The 16,442-nt window shown below is 35.4% G+C and overlaps 1 protein-coding gene across 3 annotated transcripts in view; it reads right to left on the bottom strand.

The window, feature by feature from the left end:
• Window positions 1-14,535, bottom strand: part of LOC117424541 (dual specificity mitogen-activated protein kinase kinase 4-like) — a 44,408-nt gene extending 29,873 nt beyond the window's left edge. The window contains exons 1-3 of one of the 3 annotated variants that reach the window (XM_034040966.3): window positions 14,181-14,534; window positions 13,158-13,193; window positions 591-623 (exon numbers count right to left, since the gene is read on the bottom strand). In XM_034040966.3, the coding sequence (XP_033896857.1) occupies window positions 591-623; window positions 13,158-13,193; window positions 14,181-14,307 (196 nt within the window). In that variant the 5' untranslated portion in view covers window positions 14,308-14,534. Of the gene's footprint in view, window positions 1-590; window positions 624-13,157; window positions 13,194-14,180 lie in introns of all 3 variants that reach the window. The other 2 variants (XM_034040968.3, XM_034040967.3) reach the window with 2 other exon arrangements.
• Between the last annotated feature and the right edge of the window lie 1,907 nt (window positions 14,536-16,442).

Genomic DNA, 16,442 nt, shown 5'->3' on the forward strand with positions numbered 1-16,442 from the left:
GGGTTGAGTGAAAACCATGTTAAATAAAAATATTAACACATGAAAAGCTAGAATATCTCAAATTAAAAGTTTCAGCAAACCAAAAAAGATCTTCAGCTCAAGGGGACCAAGTGAAAATGTTGGTAGTGAAATTAAGAAGCAAGAAATTGGATTTTAAAACCTTGGTTATCATTCATTTAGGTTTTGCTTTAACAAGTACATACAGTACATACAACATTCTTTGGGACTTGAACCAAATGTGAACAGCTTCACCGGTTAGTAATTAAAGAAGGTGCACAAATAACTCAGGTAGAGCTTCCATTATCTTTGAAAGTGATTGCAATGTAGTGGTTTTTTAACATGCTACTTTACAATTGAAAAAACAAACTGCAGTTTCAACAGCATGGCATATTGGAAATAAACAATATGCTTACTTGTCACTGAAAAGCATTTATTGTAACTATTTCACAATGTACAAGGGTAAATGGAAGCTCTTATACCCACCACTTCACCTTGAGTTAGATAGGAACAGTGGACAGATTCCCCATACCAGGCTCTCAGTCCAAAAAACACAAAAGGGTTTGTATATTACCAGAAAATACATTGCTTACTTTGCGTAACTCCAGAGAAGTTTATCTGAAACCCTAAGGTAGAAAGAAAACATTTGTTTTTTTAAATTAAACAACATTCTGCAGTTGCATACAACAATCAGTTTACATTGCCCAGTGTATAGTACCTGGTAACTCTTCCTAATGAAACTTGCCTGCTTGGACAAACCAACAGGTATAGATGCAAATCAGCCCTGGGTGTGACGTTAAAGTAAGGAATAAATAATAGTCACAGTTCCCCCATGCTGTGAAATGTTAGGTATGTAGTGTATTTGTATACTATATGTGCTTTACTATATGGTAATTTGAATTTTAATCTAGCGTTGCCTTCTTGAAGAATTCTAATGTCTATGAAAACAAGACACCTATCCTGGTAGAAAAAGAATAGAACGGCCTGGAAGCACAGTCTAACACATGTCATTGGTGTTTCTTCTAATTATGCACTGTAGAAAAAACACAAGGAACTTGATGCACAACTTTCTGGTTTAATAGTACACGTAGAATCATGTGCACTGGTACCAGGTAAATCATTTCTGCATTAGGGACTATATAGATTCAACTGTAGAAAGCAGACAGCACTGTAGTGACTTGCTCACCTGTATATTTCAGCAATAACCATTTTGGACACTAGTATAAAGTTTTGTTGTATTAAAAATGAACCTGCATAAAATAGGTAAAAATGAATAATTGCACAATATTATATGCATTGTTTAACATGGCTATGCAGAGAAAATGCTTCCTGCATAATGTTTTAGTGGGGTGGTATTAGGGAACTTATACAATTTGTATATTTGCAATATGGTTTTTGGTTGTTAAATTCACAAGGCACAAAATAATCTAGGCTACTTATTCTTTGGGTGTTCAGCTTGTAAAAATAGGATCTATTTAACATACAGCTGTTAGACAAAATTTAACACCCGTAACATGTAGCACACACTTATATCTCCCTATTGCAGGCAAGTTTCTCTCAATGGGAGACAGGTGCTTCTGTACACAAACTTACTAATTCATAGGAAATGCAGACTAAAAAGGTTACTAAAACTGCATTAAGGAAACTACAGTGAATGTAATTGGTTTGGCCACTAGAACTCAATTACATTCCGAATTTTACACTCCACATGGTTTACTTGCAAAGATATCAAATTAGGTCTTGTTTAGGGTCCTCATTAAAAAAAAAAAAAAAAGCATTATTTATGTGCTGATCGTGCCTGACACTCTATAGTATCTGGTGAATAATAAGTAGTAGCCTTCCCTGTACTTATTATAATTAACTCTTAGCAGAAGAGATAATCTACACAGGAACCTATCAATTTGAGAGTTCAGAGCGTAGAAGTTTTCACATTCCTGAAGACAGCCGATACCTAGCTTAATATACCACTCGGTGTGGCAGGATGGCTTGCAGTGGTGAGGTGTGGTGACGTCACGGACCAGGAAGTAACTGAACCAAAACAATGGACAACAAAAACAAAAGGGCACGAGGGCCAAACGAATAAACAGAAACAAGTATATCTTATTATATAGCAATTGTTTGTTATATTCTCCTCGCTCTCTCTCTCCGCTCCCCGTACTCTCCTCTCTACACTCAACCCCGCAGCACGGACAGCTGCATGTTCTTATACCCTGGCCGAGGGGTTAACTAGCTGTTAATTATCTTATTACCCCTCGGCCACTGTCTGCACGCGTTTAGTAAGGATGCGTGACTGTCAGCTAGTTAAATAATCAGTAGCTGATCAGCCACGCATCCTCACGAGGTTTTTAAATATAAATATAATAACAAAAGACGCTGCGCTTTTTATCTGTGCCGCAAACAAAAATACAAATAATAATAAATAAATAAATATATAGGGACGGGACACTCCGCCACACTCGGTCAGTGCCTTTGCATATTTAAACACGCTGCTGTCGAGAACTTCCTTACGGCATATACTATTCCAAAAAAGAAAAAAGAAAAAGAAGGGACACAAAACTCCATGCTCCAAATTTATTTATTTTTAACTTTACATAATTGACTCAAAGTACTTAAATGCAAAAAAAGAAAAAACACACACTTAAATAGGTATCATAAAAACACTTAAATGCATAAATGCAATAACTGACTTTTTTGTAGAAAAATAAGAATTCTTGTTTTGCAAACAATCCTGTAGAACTGGATTATTGCACAAGAGAAATAGCACATGCTGCATTAAGGAGAAGGTTTGCAGTGGTCTGCATACTTTAATATTCAAGTATCTTCTTGTTGCACAGTGTGCAAACCAAAAAATCTTCCTGGACACTTGTATTGGTTCCAACAGACATGCTTCATAAAAATAAAATAAAAATTATGCTAGTCAAGCAGAACATCTTCAAGTCTCAGCTCCAAGTTATACCATTTTCCCCATAGAACTGATAGTAGGTTGCCTAGCCCAGCTTAAAATCCAAATCTATCAAATAAAGCGATGGACATGTTTTCTATAGACAGCATCGCTTTACCAGGCAAACTAAAACTCTGGAGCTTTCAGTTTGGTCTACGAATGAGATTGCTGTGGCCACTGACTGTGTACGAGGTTTCTTTGACAACAGTACATAAGCTGGAAGCTTTAATCAGTTCATATATCAGGAAATGGTTGGGAGTTCCACGCTGCCTCAGAAGAAGTGGGAAGAAACTGCGGTATGCTCAACTAGCCACTGAAGCGGAACAGTGAGGATGGAGAGTCCGGGTTTACCCAGTGGAGGTGGGTTGTCGAGGATTTGTGGCACACTCTACAACCCGGTTTCTCAGAGACGTCGGATTTAGTGGCCAAGAGTTGCGTCGCACAGTGAAGAACTTATCTGAAGCAGCAGAGAGGAGCAGCAACTGGCTGTGGTTGAGACGGAAAGATTCTGGCTGGGGATCTCAAGCACAATAGAAAAGAAAGCTGATGTACAGGTAAGTAAGCTGGGCTGAGTTGAGTGGGGGACGGAGGGGGGTGATGCTGGGACGCCAGAATCACCGTTGAGCCCTCGTGATGTGTCGTGGGCTAGTCGACGAAACACTGAGGATGGAAGGTGCCCACTTGAAGACCCCAGAGATGTACCCTACTTAGCTCAATCCACACAGTTGTCATGCTGATGTGCTGGGGAGACTGCACTGTGGTTGATCCCCGGAACCAGCATCGCAGTCGTTGTGTGTGCTGCTGTGCTAGGGAGGCAATAAGCTGATCCCTGGAGCCAGCATTACACTTCAGCCATCAACACCAGACAGAAGGATATCTACATCATCATATAGAAGGAAGCGCAAATGGATGGAGACACATATGGATAACATTAGTTTTCTGTAAAGCAACGTCTTAGTTGGTGCTTATCTTGGCGAGAGCCGAGTTCAAATCAGCATGAAGTTTTAACATCTACTCTTGTGTAATGGAAATCTATGAAGGCACTATGTCAACTATAAATCGGACATAAAAATGTAGAAGCTTTTCTTATGACATGCTTTTCTGCGATTCTGATCCAAGGAACCCCACATGCAGCACTTTAGATCTGAGGTCTGAGTCGGCCAGTCCAGTATTCATTATTCAGTTATATTGCAGCAGTTTATGGAGTAAAAATACCACAAGAGTGTTTATAATTAAAGACTGTGGGCAGGCTTCACCTCACAAGCTACTGCAGTATTTGACAGTCCTTTTTCAGAAACAGATAAAAGCTCATCTGTCCTTAATCTTCAAAGACAATGAAAAGGCTAAGTAATTAGAGATAAGGCAAGGACCATTTTTCAAATTTATGAAATACCAATAACAAAAGCAGGAATATTACTTAATCAAGAAATTAAGGTTCTGAGGCAATACGCTAGAACTTATTTATAAAATGTATTGTGGAATGTATTCAGTTGTAATTGAGTCAAAATGATATACCAGATTGTAGTGCATAATTTGCAGCTAAAAAGAAAGGCAATTGTAGAACAAAGAATTATGAGCAGTGGAGTGTATAAATATCCAGCAATGCTAGTGGATTGCTGCAGCTACGCAAAAGTGGATTCTTCAATATTATTTTTTTTAATGGTTTGTTTTGAGAAAATTCTCCTCTCCCTACCTGTCTGTAGGCTTACATACAAATTACCCACATTTGTTTATCCTAATTTGAAAGCGGGTAATAACAAGTGCAATTAATTCATTCCCATGGCTATTCTTTCCTTCAAGACCACACATATTTTTACCTTTGGCTAGATTCCCAAAGCTTATTACTTTACTTGTAGTAAAAATAAATGTTGCCTTATTATATCAGATCTCAAACTTTTGCTAAAAGTAAAAAAATGTTCTACTTAAGCAATAGTTCTATTGTATGTTATCTCAGAAATCAGATTTTTCATCTAGCAGCAAGCCATTATGAAAATGAGGGTTATGAACAGTTATTTAAACCACATTCTAAGATATATTTCCCAAATTCTTAATATTATTGGTATTGTGTTTTTAAAAATATAAGAAACAGAACTGGAGGAAGAAACTGCTGCTCCGCGAAAATCAAACACCTACATACGGCAACAGCTATTACAGCATGTGTGTACTTTGCAATGCAATCAGGAAGCGACATCTTACGAAACCTAAACCAATCACCGATAGCAAGGATGTGGGCTCCAAAAGGGATAAACCCAATAAACCTCATAATTACTATTTGTAGATATCATATAGGCTACTGTAGGAGCTCAAACTCATTCACATAAAACCTAGGATTGAACCCCAGTCGAAGAGACCATTGCGCAGAGCATTTGTATTATTGCACACAGTATTTATATATACATTCCAATTACTGTAAAATTAGACACAGAAAAAAACCTAAGTAGGTCAAATCTAAGATGTATAAAAGATCCAAAAATAAAACTTCATCAAATGCTAAAAATATTTCAGTAATTTGAGAACATATTCACCACAAGCCAAGTGTGGAACACAAAACCTACTGTATATATTAACAGCCAGCATCACGTCACTATCTGTTCTGAGAGCCAACATCGAACTTCCCCTCACACTCCCTTTCCCAGTAAAATGTATTTTAGAAGTGAAACATCAGAATATGAAAAGAATGATTATATAAAATTAATGTTGATGCAAAAAAATAAAGTAGGGGGAAAAAATAAACATGAACCCTAGATCTGACACACATCCAACAGGTTCTGAACATTGACAATTTATTATACATTTTAATTCAACTTTCCTTTATATGTACTGCATAAAAATACACTACAGGTCCAACAAACCATGGCTTTTTATTAAGGTGGCTGCAGCTAAAAAAATCATTTCATAAAATGTACTTGTCGTGAACTTCCAGTAAGCATATTGGAAGCAACAAATGTGCAGTTGTGAAAGAAATACATGTTACAGCAATTTTCATTTCAGGTTAATGTTCTCAGTTTTCAAGCCTTGCTGTCAAGAATTACATTACATTTGCACTTCCTAGGTCACCATGTTCTAAAACAGACTTCTTTCAAAACTATAGTTTTGAGACCTACTCAGTGAACAGGATATATATGTAGTGGAAATGTCATTATTTTATTAGCTACAATCGCTTTAAGATAAGTCTGTTAAAACATTGGTTTCGTTGCATGAACAATTAAAAGTAGTTTCTTGCTAGTTTTACTGTTTACTATTACAATTATACCATTTCCCTTTGAAATGTTGCCTTTGCACATGCTTCAGTATAGGAAGCAGTGGTTGATGAGTTTCGTAGACAGCGTGGAAGTATGTTTGAACACCAATCTTGGTACAGAGCAGGGCATTTACTTAAAAGATCTGAATACCGTTCCTTTGTAAAGTCAGTACACCTAGGGTTAAACATGTTAACACAGATTGCTCAAGTGTCCCCTAGTCTCTTCAACAGTAATGTCATGAATCCAAAGCCATACTACTGGGAGCCTTGGGAACTGGAAGACCTGGTTAACGGAAGCTCTTCACATACTGTTGACAGAAATTAATCCCACACACAAAGTGTGTGTGTGTCAGCAGGGAAGGAGGAAATGGTTTTAAAAAAAAAAACTCATATCACGTGACAGAAAAAACAAGTACAGAACAACTTGAAAGGAAAAACTAAAAAGTAAACACTAGAATGGGGAAGTAAAAAAAAAAAAATTGCTTTTATCCCAATAAAAGCAAAGATTAGCAAGAAGGAAAACACAGTAATAAATAATTTACTAGCAAAGGCTCACCATCATTCAGCGCCAAGTCGGGTACGTAAAGGGTGTTGGAGGAAGAAAGGAGGGAAGAAAGAAAGAAAGCTTTTATCACATCATCATCAGAAGGAAATTGTTGGTTTGTCCTTAGCCAAGATAAAAGCTGGCTTTCAGATTTTTTTTTCTTCTTTTTTTGTGAAAACTTTTCTGTGTAGAATCCACTGTATTGCACAAAATAAAAAGTGTGTGTATTTATGTACATTTCTGTTTATAATTTATGTATAAAACCTTAACAGGACACTGAAGCCTGCAACAAAGGGATTGAACATTTGTAGCTGATAATTCACTTCTGTTGAAAACAATAAACTCTACTGAGGCTGGCTGACTGGTACAGCAAGAACAGGTAGCTTTAAATTCAGGTTTTACTGTACTGTATGAATAGCTGTCAAAAATGAGAAGTGTGAAATCCTACACACTCTTGGTCATACTATGCCACAAAGGCCTACGCTTGTCCCCATTCTTCTGAGGGGAATGAAACAAACATTCTTGTATAATAAAAAAACAACAACATCATCATCATCATCATCATCAACATCATCATCATCATCATGATGAGCAGTTAAACTACTGTTCAGAGTGTAAGTTTGCTAGTTTTACAGCTTTCAGAAAAATTGGAGTAATCTAAGGATGCATGGTGTACAAGAACAATACGCCCCACACCACAGAGATGCCAAAATCTAATCAGCACAGGTCCTAATGAATAGGCCAGACAGTGTATATCTATATACCCAATAATAAAAGCATAACCACAAATGTTTGACTGGCTAATACAGGTTTTATTGAAGTTGAATTGGTAAATTCACTTCAGAAAATGAGGTCTGTATCAAAGTATTTAATAAATCATAATTTTCAATTACGAGTATCCATATGTACAGTTTGTGTAGACATTTAAAATATTCACATTACATACTTTGATGTCTGCGAAAAGACACATTTCAGGCTTGTTTTCATTCATTCATTCATTATATATATATATATAAATAAATCATATATATCTTGTTTCATAAAAGTATAGTTATTTCATTCATCCTATACATATACTCTACATACTGTATCTGTCAAGTTTCTTCCTTGAAGCTATTATGTTAAATATCTCCGTTTAAAAAAAAAAAAAAAAAAAACACAGCAGCTGATAATATCAACAACGTTTTGCCGTTTCCCTACTCTTAATTTTGAGAACAGTGAAATCAAATTCTTTGCCGCAATGCATTAAATGAATTCCCTGTATTTGCTATAAGTAATAGGACCCCATTATATTTTACCCACAGGAAACGGTTTGGGGTCAGGTGGTTTCATATTACCTGTAACACAGTAAGTGAATAAGAGGTAGAAGCCCCAAGTAACCCGTTATCACGAATATAAGCAGAGTCCAAGACAACAAATACCCCAAAAACGTTGGCCTGCAGATACCTCTCAAATACCAAGACAGATCGTGCACCTTTTGGTGAACTGTATCAATACTGTGAAACAGAATACTTACAATTTGCTATAGAGCTACACCACTTAGCAAGATCAGGCTGCCAAACTGATATTGCAGCAGAATTCAACTGAATTGTGTTAGGAATGTAACCAAGTATACTCAATTTAAATAAAAGGTCATTTTTCAACCCGATTAGCATAACTAAAGACCATTAACATACCATTGAGAGAAGACTGCAAGTTTAAAGTTGGTGCGATTTACTTCAATCAAGATTTATTATTAACTCTTAGCACTTAGTACATTTACAGATAAAACTATCCTAGGATAACCAATTAAAAGGTTTCCATTTCACACTGAATCAGTTTCCTTACCTGAATTTAGCACACCAAGCCCATATAAGTTGGAGAGCAATTAATTGATTTTGGAATCGATAAAATGAAAAGAACTGATCAGTTGTGAAATTGCCTTTCACTGAAAATCTTGTGTGTTTAGTAGTCGTAGCCTTTCAAGTGTTGCTTACCACAAAAAACCCACCAAGAATATCATATCATTTAGGCTAATCCCAAGACTAGTAATTTCTGTGAGGACAGTATAAAATAATACCTTGCATATCTTTGGTGGGTGGAGAGGTATGTGAGAATTTATCAGAACTTATCCTAAGTTTGTATTTAAAAAATAACACACAGAACTAGGCTTAAGCCAACATGTGAAAATGTTGAGAATGGAAAGTAGGAGTCCTTTGTGGTCCAAATAGTTTATTGTACAGTCAGTCTCTAAATTCTTATTTAATGCATGCAGCTGGTATGCAGTGGGATGCAGTTTCACATCCTCCTCTATGAACCCTAGAGTAGAGATCTCTTCAAACTATAGTGAATACTGTATAGTGATGCTCACTCTTGGTTGTCTTAGCTTTGGCTTGTTACTTGAAGGTAGCCAATCGAACCAAAGACACCGATAACACACTAAAGTGGAGCTATTATATTTCCAAACCATTTACAACAAGGAATTATAACAATGTTGTTCAATTAATTGACTAATAGTACCACTGGAATACTAAAGCATAACACACACACACACACACAAAAAGACAGAACCATTTAAACTCAAGCACGTTAGATTTCTGTAATTTTAGCAATAACTACATTAGACATTCAGTAGCTTGCCAATGCCATGAAGTCTGTCAAGTATCTGCAAACATGTAAGAAAGCATATTTTACAACTGTATGTGACACAAAACAGAAAAAAAGATAAGTTTAACACATAACAAAATGCTGACAGCGGTTATTGTTTAATGTACCGTTCTATGCTCCTGTGATATTTTTTTAATACTGTAACACATGCACGCAAGTATACGCAAACCATAAATGAAATAATCTTTATAAATTGCCCTACAATGGCACCTTGAGAAAGTACTGCATGTGCCAAAAGTGTTACTGTTTAGTTCCCTTTTGTTTTTAGGCCTTAGGTGACCAATCATGATTCAGGGTTTTTATTTTGCTTCTGATAATTTAAAATCACATCAGGGTTAGACCCATCATGTTGCAAAACACAGCCATTAAAGGGGCCTCTCACTGATACACCCTGTCCTGAGGAAGGCAAAAGGAAATCTGTCTATTCCTAATGCAAATGTACTGCTGAAGCTCATGATATACAAAATGCATCTAGCTGCCAAGTGGATTTGATCGACATGCAGAGTGATGTGGACAGAAAACCACAAGTGCTGAGGTGGCCAATTAAAAAAAAAAAAATGCTTTTGAATGGAAAAAGTATCTGTATAAGATTTGGAGAGCTGTAACATCTCAAAAATGTTTACTGTGCACTACATTTCTAGAAAGTTGGATCCAATACTTAATTAATACTTTGTTGTTTTTATGGGTTTGGATGCGATTAAATATAGACTAGAAAATGTAACAGACATATCCCATGTAAATTATAAAACATTTTTAAAAATGCATGACCGGAAATTTAGTATGATAGTACGTTCAAAAACATATTTCAACAAAATGCCATGCAAAGTCTAATCAGGTGGTAAACAGTTCCCAAGATATAACCCCGACTCACCACTCAAAGCCAGACCTAGAATCTAACCTTAGATTGAAAATGTCCTCTAAAACAACTTGCTTGAAAAGCGGACAGAAAAAATTGCCTGCATGTTGGCTTGGCTTTAGGAATCCAGAGGGGAAAAAAAAACCCACAAACAAAAAAGTTACAATTCATAACTATCTACTGTATGTTCCATGTCTGGGGAGTTTCTTTTGATTAACATTATGGTGTCAAGCACAGTACTCATCCTAAACGTTCAATAAAAATGCAATACATAAAATCATATCAACCAGAGGCTACAATAAGGTCTGAAATTCAATCCTGACCACACTCCACTCTGACAGTACACCATGGCCGGGTAAATGAGCCTGATGCCAAAGCTTAGTTCAGTTAGTCGTGCCCCACCCATTCTATTTTCTAAATAAGACTGAATACTGTAGGTATGTCACATTCTGATTACTATTCAGCATACTGATGTAGGATATACAGTCCTTATGAACTGAATAGTCTGCGTATGATCTGCCGTATTCTGAATAAGAGTGTGTCGCAATTGCTAGTACGAAGAATACTAAAAATCAATGCAGAATACTGTTGGAATTCTAAGAGAAGACGGTGCAAGATATGCGCGCACTATACTTAATTTGTGTATGTGGGATTTCCACCCATTCATGCCCATTACAGGTGCTTACTATTTAGCACATTACCAAAGTTGTAGTATGTAAATGAGGAATTCTAGAGTAATGGCATATTCTGTGTCATGTAGACAATATGTGGAAAACATTCCCCATTCTAAGCAGCATAAATGTACTGAATCCAAGTAAAAGACACAAAGGCTTAAATTTTCAAAGTAATATGTCAGAAAGGACAAATTCACAAAAAAAGAAGTTAAACTAGAAATAAACAACTCAGACTTTTGATTCTGCAGCTTTTCAGTAATCTTTCTTGTTGGTTTTAGAATTGTAATTGGTGTTTTTTCCTGTCCCACCACCGTTAACTGTTCATTAACTAAGGGTCAATCTTAATGCTTAAACAGGTGCACTTGTTATTTACATATACTGTATGATAGTTATTTTTTATTGTGGCCTGTGCCAGAAATACTTATTTCTCAAACAATTCAAATGATTAATTAGCTACTATTTCATGCACATGTTCCATATAAATATAATTTATGGAGTTACTTCTACCATTACTGCCTCCCAAAAATGTATAGCAGCCTTTCCTGAAATATACCCTCTGTCTGCAAGTGTTCTGTGGCTACCTGTGATTACAAAGTATTTTGGCAACTCTGTGATGCTTCTGTGGAACATATACTGCCAGAGCAAAGGGCCTTTATGTTGAAACAACAAATGATGGACCACCACCAAAGCAACTTAAGGGTGTTTTTTTTTTTTTTTAATCAATCAACCTATACCCAGCTGGGATAAAATATAGATATACAGGCTACTTAGAAAGTAAGTCAGTGATGTGGTAAACTTTCTAATCACCCTGTATGTATGTATGTATGTATGTATGTATATATATATTTGTTTTTTGTTTGGTTTTTATTAGAAAATTTAACAGCACTGGGGAAATTGTACTAGATGCATCAATCACTCATCTTTAGGAGTAATCCTCAGGATAACCTTACATAGGCTGTTGATGCATTTCCAGGGTGACTCCCAAGAGGTGCAAAATGCTTAGAAATTCCAGCTGCCACTTGTCCCACAGGGTACGGGCTCAATACTTAGTCCATTAAGGGATTGATCTGATCAGCCTGTCCCCTGTCAGGATGAGACAGCTGGATTTTTAAAAATGTATTTTACAGTACAGTACCAGGGAATCCACCCGAATTCATTAACCATTTATTTTCTGGGTTAATCCATGATAAGTGATTACAGGGTGATTCCCCAGTGCTGCAAAATGCTGCACAAAATCCCATCTATGCCTTTCCTTGGTAAATTGGTTAGGAAAGTTGTTTTCACAGCAGCATTGCAAAGTTGCTAACAGACATTATAATCATTGTGCACTTAACACATTGTTTGGTTTTTATTCTTCACAGTGTTTAACAATATCGATGATTACATAGGTTACAAGCAGAATCATTATGTAACAATATTGAGCAAATATAATTGCAAAAATAAAACAGTAAATAAAGATGTGTTATATATCTGTATGGTTGAAAATGTCCACTGTACCATCTAATCATTTTTAAACTGTACAGGAAATGACACATATGCCATTATTAAATAAAGGTGTTTTTACCATGACTCTAGTAAGAATGAAAATATAAACTCCCAAATTGTATAGCAGTTGATGTGGCCATGCCATACCCGAACATCTTAGATTCTCATAGTACATAAAATGAACCAGAAACATAACCAGTCTCCTAAAAATACTATTTTTGTAAAATGTGAACAGATAATACATTAAAAGAGCCATGTAACCAAGTATGTAATGTTCAATAAATCATACATACAATGGAGTTGCATGAAAAATGCTAATATGAAGCTTCAGTTCTTATTGAAAATACCAAAAAATGACAGCAAAAAATATTATTATTTTTTAATCTAAAAGTTAAATAACATAAAACGAATATTTTAAAATTCCCCTAGAGGTAGAAACTAAAACAGACACATAGACTAAAGGTAGACAATAGTTTTTACATAGAATACCCATATGCACACCTGCTGAAAAATAATAATAATAAATAATAATAATAATAATAATAATAATAATTTGTATATATATATATTATATATATATATATATATATATATATATATATATATATATATATATATATATATATATATATACACACACACATCAGTATATTTAACTGCTTCTACTTAAAGGCATACTGTTTTCTAAGTTGCATAATTATAAAGTATATAAACACAAAGTGCTGACTGCACTCAACAAGAAAAACGTATCTGACAAAAATATGTGAACATACCTGTTTCATTCTGACATCTCCAGCAAGTGTTGGTCTCTATAGGGTTTAAATGAAAAAAAGAAAAAAAAAATACATTGCGTTTGTAATACAATTTATTAGCAAATATTACACAGTAGGGAATTAATCTCGGTCTAGTACAGCACAATGCCAACTGAAAAACATTGTATATATCTCTCCACATAGACACTTTTCACAACTACTCCGTGACATAGTAACAACTGCTACACAATGTCACCAATACATGTAACATTTCACACAATAACGTTTATCTAAATTACTAGGCTAGGCTATATATATATATATATATATATATATATATATATATATATATATATATATATATATATATATATATATATTCAGATCCCTATCTAAAATGAATGTTATAACATTACGCAGTATATATATATATATATATATATATATATACACACACACACACACACACACACACACATACATAGAAACCTAAATCCAGGCAACCTGTAGTAATAATACCAACATTCCGGTACAGTTTGAATTAATGCACCGTAAAGGCCGTGCAATAAAAAAAATAAAACACAGACACACCAACAGCAAAACGCTACACGTTAAATACTGAGCGTTCCGAAACTGTCCTAAAATAACTACCCCGGTATTTGCAGCAGTTAGGTTATACTTCATGTTTAAAATGTTTTGCACTAGAGCTATACCCTACTATTTACAAAGGGCCTAGGCAAAAACAAGCCCCTCCGTAAAAAAAAAATATCTTTATTAATAGAATATTGCCCGTGATATACATACGTCCCAAAGCTTCTATATTTCTCGATTTGTATGGTTTTATAAATGCCACCAAGACGGTAAATTAAAAGCTTCCTAAACATTAGAGGCCTACATACAGTGGGCGATAAGGAAATGCACACATTGCTACGGTACAGCAGTTGCCTGTGGCACTAGCACTCAAACAAAATCCTGTTGTTTTTTTTTTTTTTTAAATAATGATGTTGCCCAACATGATTCGTGTTTGTTTTGGGCTGCGCTTACCCTGCATGGTGCTGACTGTTGTGGTGTGTTGAGACTGGGTTTGGTGATGGTGTGATGTGGATCCTGGGTTACTGCTCTTGTAGCTAAAGGAGGTTGTGGAGTTGTTGCTGGGGCTGGGAGTCGCCATTGTTGTATGTTTGATTCCAGCAGCAGCACTGAGGCTGCAATGCAGCAGCTTCACCCTTTACAGGCAGGACACCTAGCTACAGAACTTAATATAGCAGGACGCTTCCGTCTAAAAAGCTGAACAAATACAGACAGTAAGGACACCTAGCTACCGAAGTCAATATAACACTAACTGTACACTGAAATCAGTCCTTTGTCAGACACAGGACACCTAGCTTCAGAACTCAGTATAGACAGCACTGGCATTGTGGTCTAACACGGAGGATGACCAAACTATGTGACCTAATTTCTGCCAAAACGTAGTCTGACATCGCAAACCGTAAAAAGCAACTTTACAATCAAGTCTTCAGTGCCAGTGTAACTTGGGATACATTTATCCTTTTTTTTTTTTTTTTTTTTTTTTTTTTTAACTCGAAATACATAAGCAAGAAATACTGTATGTTCAGGGGCTTTCTAGCAAAAGATGTGTTCTTTATTTATTTTCACATTATTTTTTTTTTGTTTTTTTTTATAACATGAACATCAAGCATAACAAAACTGTACATATAATTGCATACTGCAATACATAGAAAACTCCATCGATGCTCTTATGCATTGGAACAGAACAGTTCCAATTATTCTTATCTGCACTTTAAATACTTACATAAAATATAATACAGTAACACTTAGTTGTACAGTATAATGTAGTATTTTAGACATTGGACCTTTTAATGCAATACAATGCTATTGTGTATGTTTATTTTGTCTTCTTAAAAATCTATTTCTAAATGCATACAAAACATGGACAGACATGGTCTTTGCATTTAACAAATGTATGGTTTTGGGTTAGCTTCCATTATTTTATGAAAGATGTAACATACTAGTGTTGTTTTAATGGCACATATATATATATATATATATATATATATATATATATATATATATATATATATATATATATATATATATATATATATATATATACACAGTACTGTGCAAAAGTTTTAGGCAGGTGTGAAAAAATGCTGTAAAGTAAGAATGCTTTCAAAAATAGACATGTTAATAGTTTATATTTATCAATTAACAAAATGCAAAGTGAGTGAACAGAAGAAAAATCTACATCAAATCAATATTTGGTGTGACCACCCTTTGCCTTCAAAACAGCATCAATTCTTCTAGGTACACTTGCACACAGTTTTTGAAGGAACTCGACAGGTAGGTTGGCCCAAACATCTTGGAGAACTAACCACAGTTCTTGTGTGGATTTAGGCAGCCTCAGTTGCTTCGCTTCTGTCTTTCATCTGCTGCAGTAAATTTCCTTGGCCGACCACTGCGTCTACAGTCCTCAACATTGCCCGTTTCTTTGTGCTTCTTCAAAAGAGCTTGGACAGCACATCTGGAAACTCCTGTCTGCCTTGAAATTTCTGCCTGGGAGAGACCTTGCTGATGCAGTATAACTACCTTGTGTTTTGTTGCTGTGCTCAGTCTTGCCATGGTGTATGACTTTTGACAGTAAACTGTCTTCAGCAACCTCACCTTGTTAGCTGAGTTTGGCTGTTCCTCACCCAGTTTTATTCCTCCTACACTGCTGTTTCTGTTTCAGTTAATGATTGTGTTTCAACCTACATATTGAATTGATGATCATTAGCACCTGTTTGGTATAATCATACACCTGACTATATGCCTACAAAATCCCTGACTTTGTGCAAGTGTACCTAGAAGAATTGATGCTGTTTTGAAGGCAAAGGGTGGTCACACCAAATATGGATTTGATTTAGATTTTTCTTCTGTACACTCACTTTGCATTTAGTTAATTGATAAATATAATCTATTAACATGTCTATTTTTGAAAGCATTCTTACTTTACAGCATTTTTTCACGCCTGCCTAAAACTTTTGCACAGTACTGTATATACAGACGTGCTCAAATTTGTTGGTACCCTTACAGCTCATTGAAATAATGTTTCATTCCTCCTGAAAAGTGATGAAATTAAAAGCTATTTTATCATGTATACTTGCATGCCTTTGGTATGTCATAGAATAAAGCAAAGAAGCTGTGAAAAGAGATGAATTATTGCTTATTCTACAAAGATATTCTAAAATGGCCTGGACACATTTGTTGGTACCCCTTAGAAAAGATAATAAATAATCGGATTAT

Source organism: Acipenser ruthenus, chromosome 19 (genome assembly GCF_902713425.1).
Source record: "Acipenser ruthenus chromosome 19, fAciRut3.2 maternal haplotype, whole genome shotgun sequence".
Classification (NCBI taxonomy): domain Eukaryota; kingdom Metazoa; phylum Chordata; class Actinopteri; order Acipenseriformes; family Acipenseridae; genus Acipenser; species Acipenser ruthenus.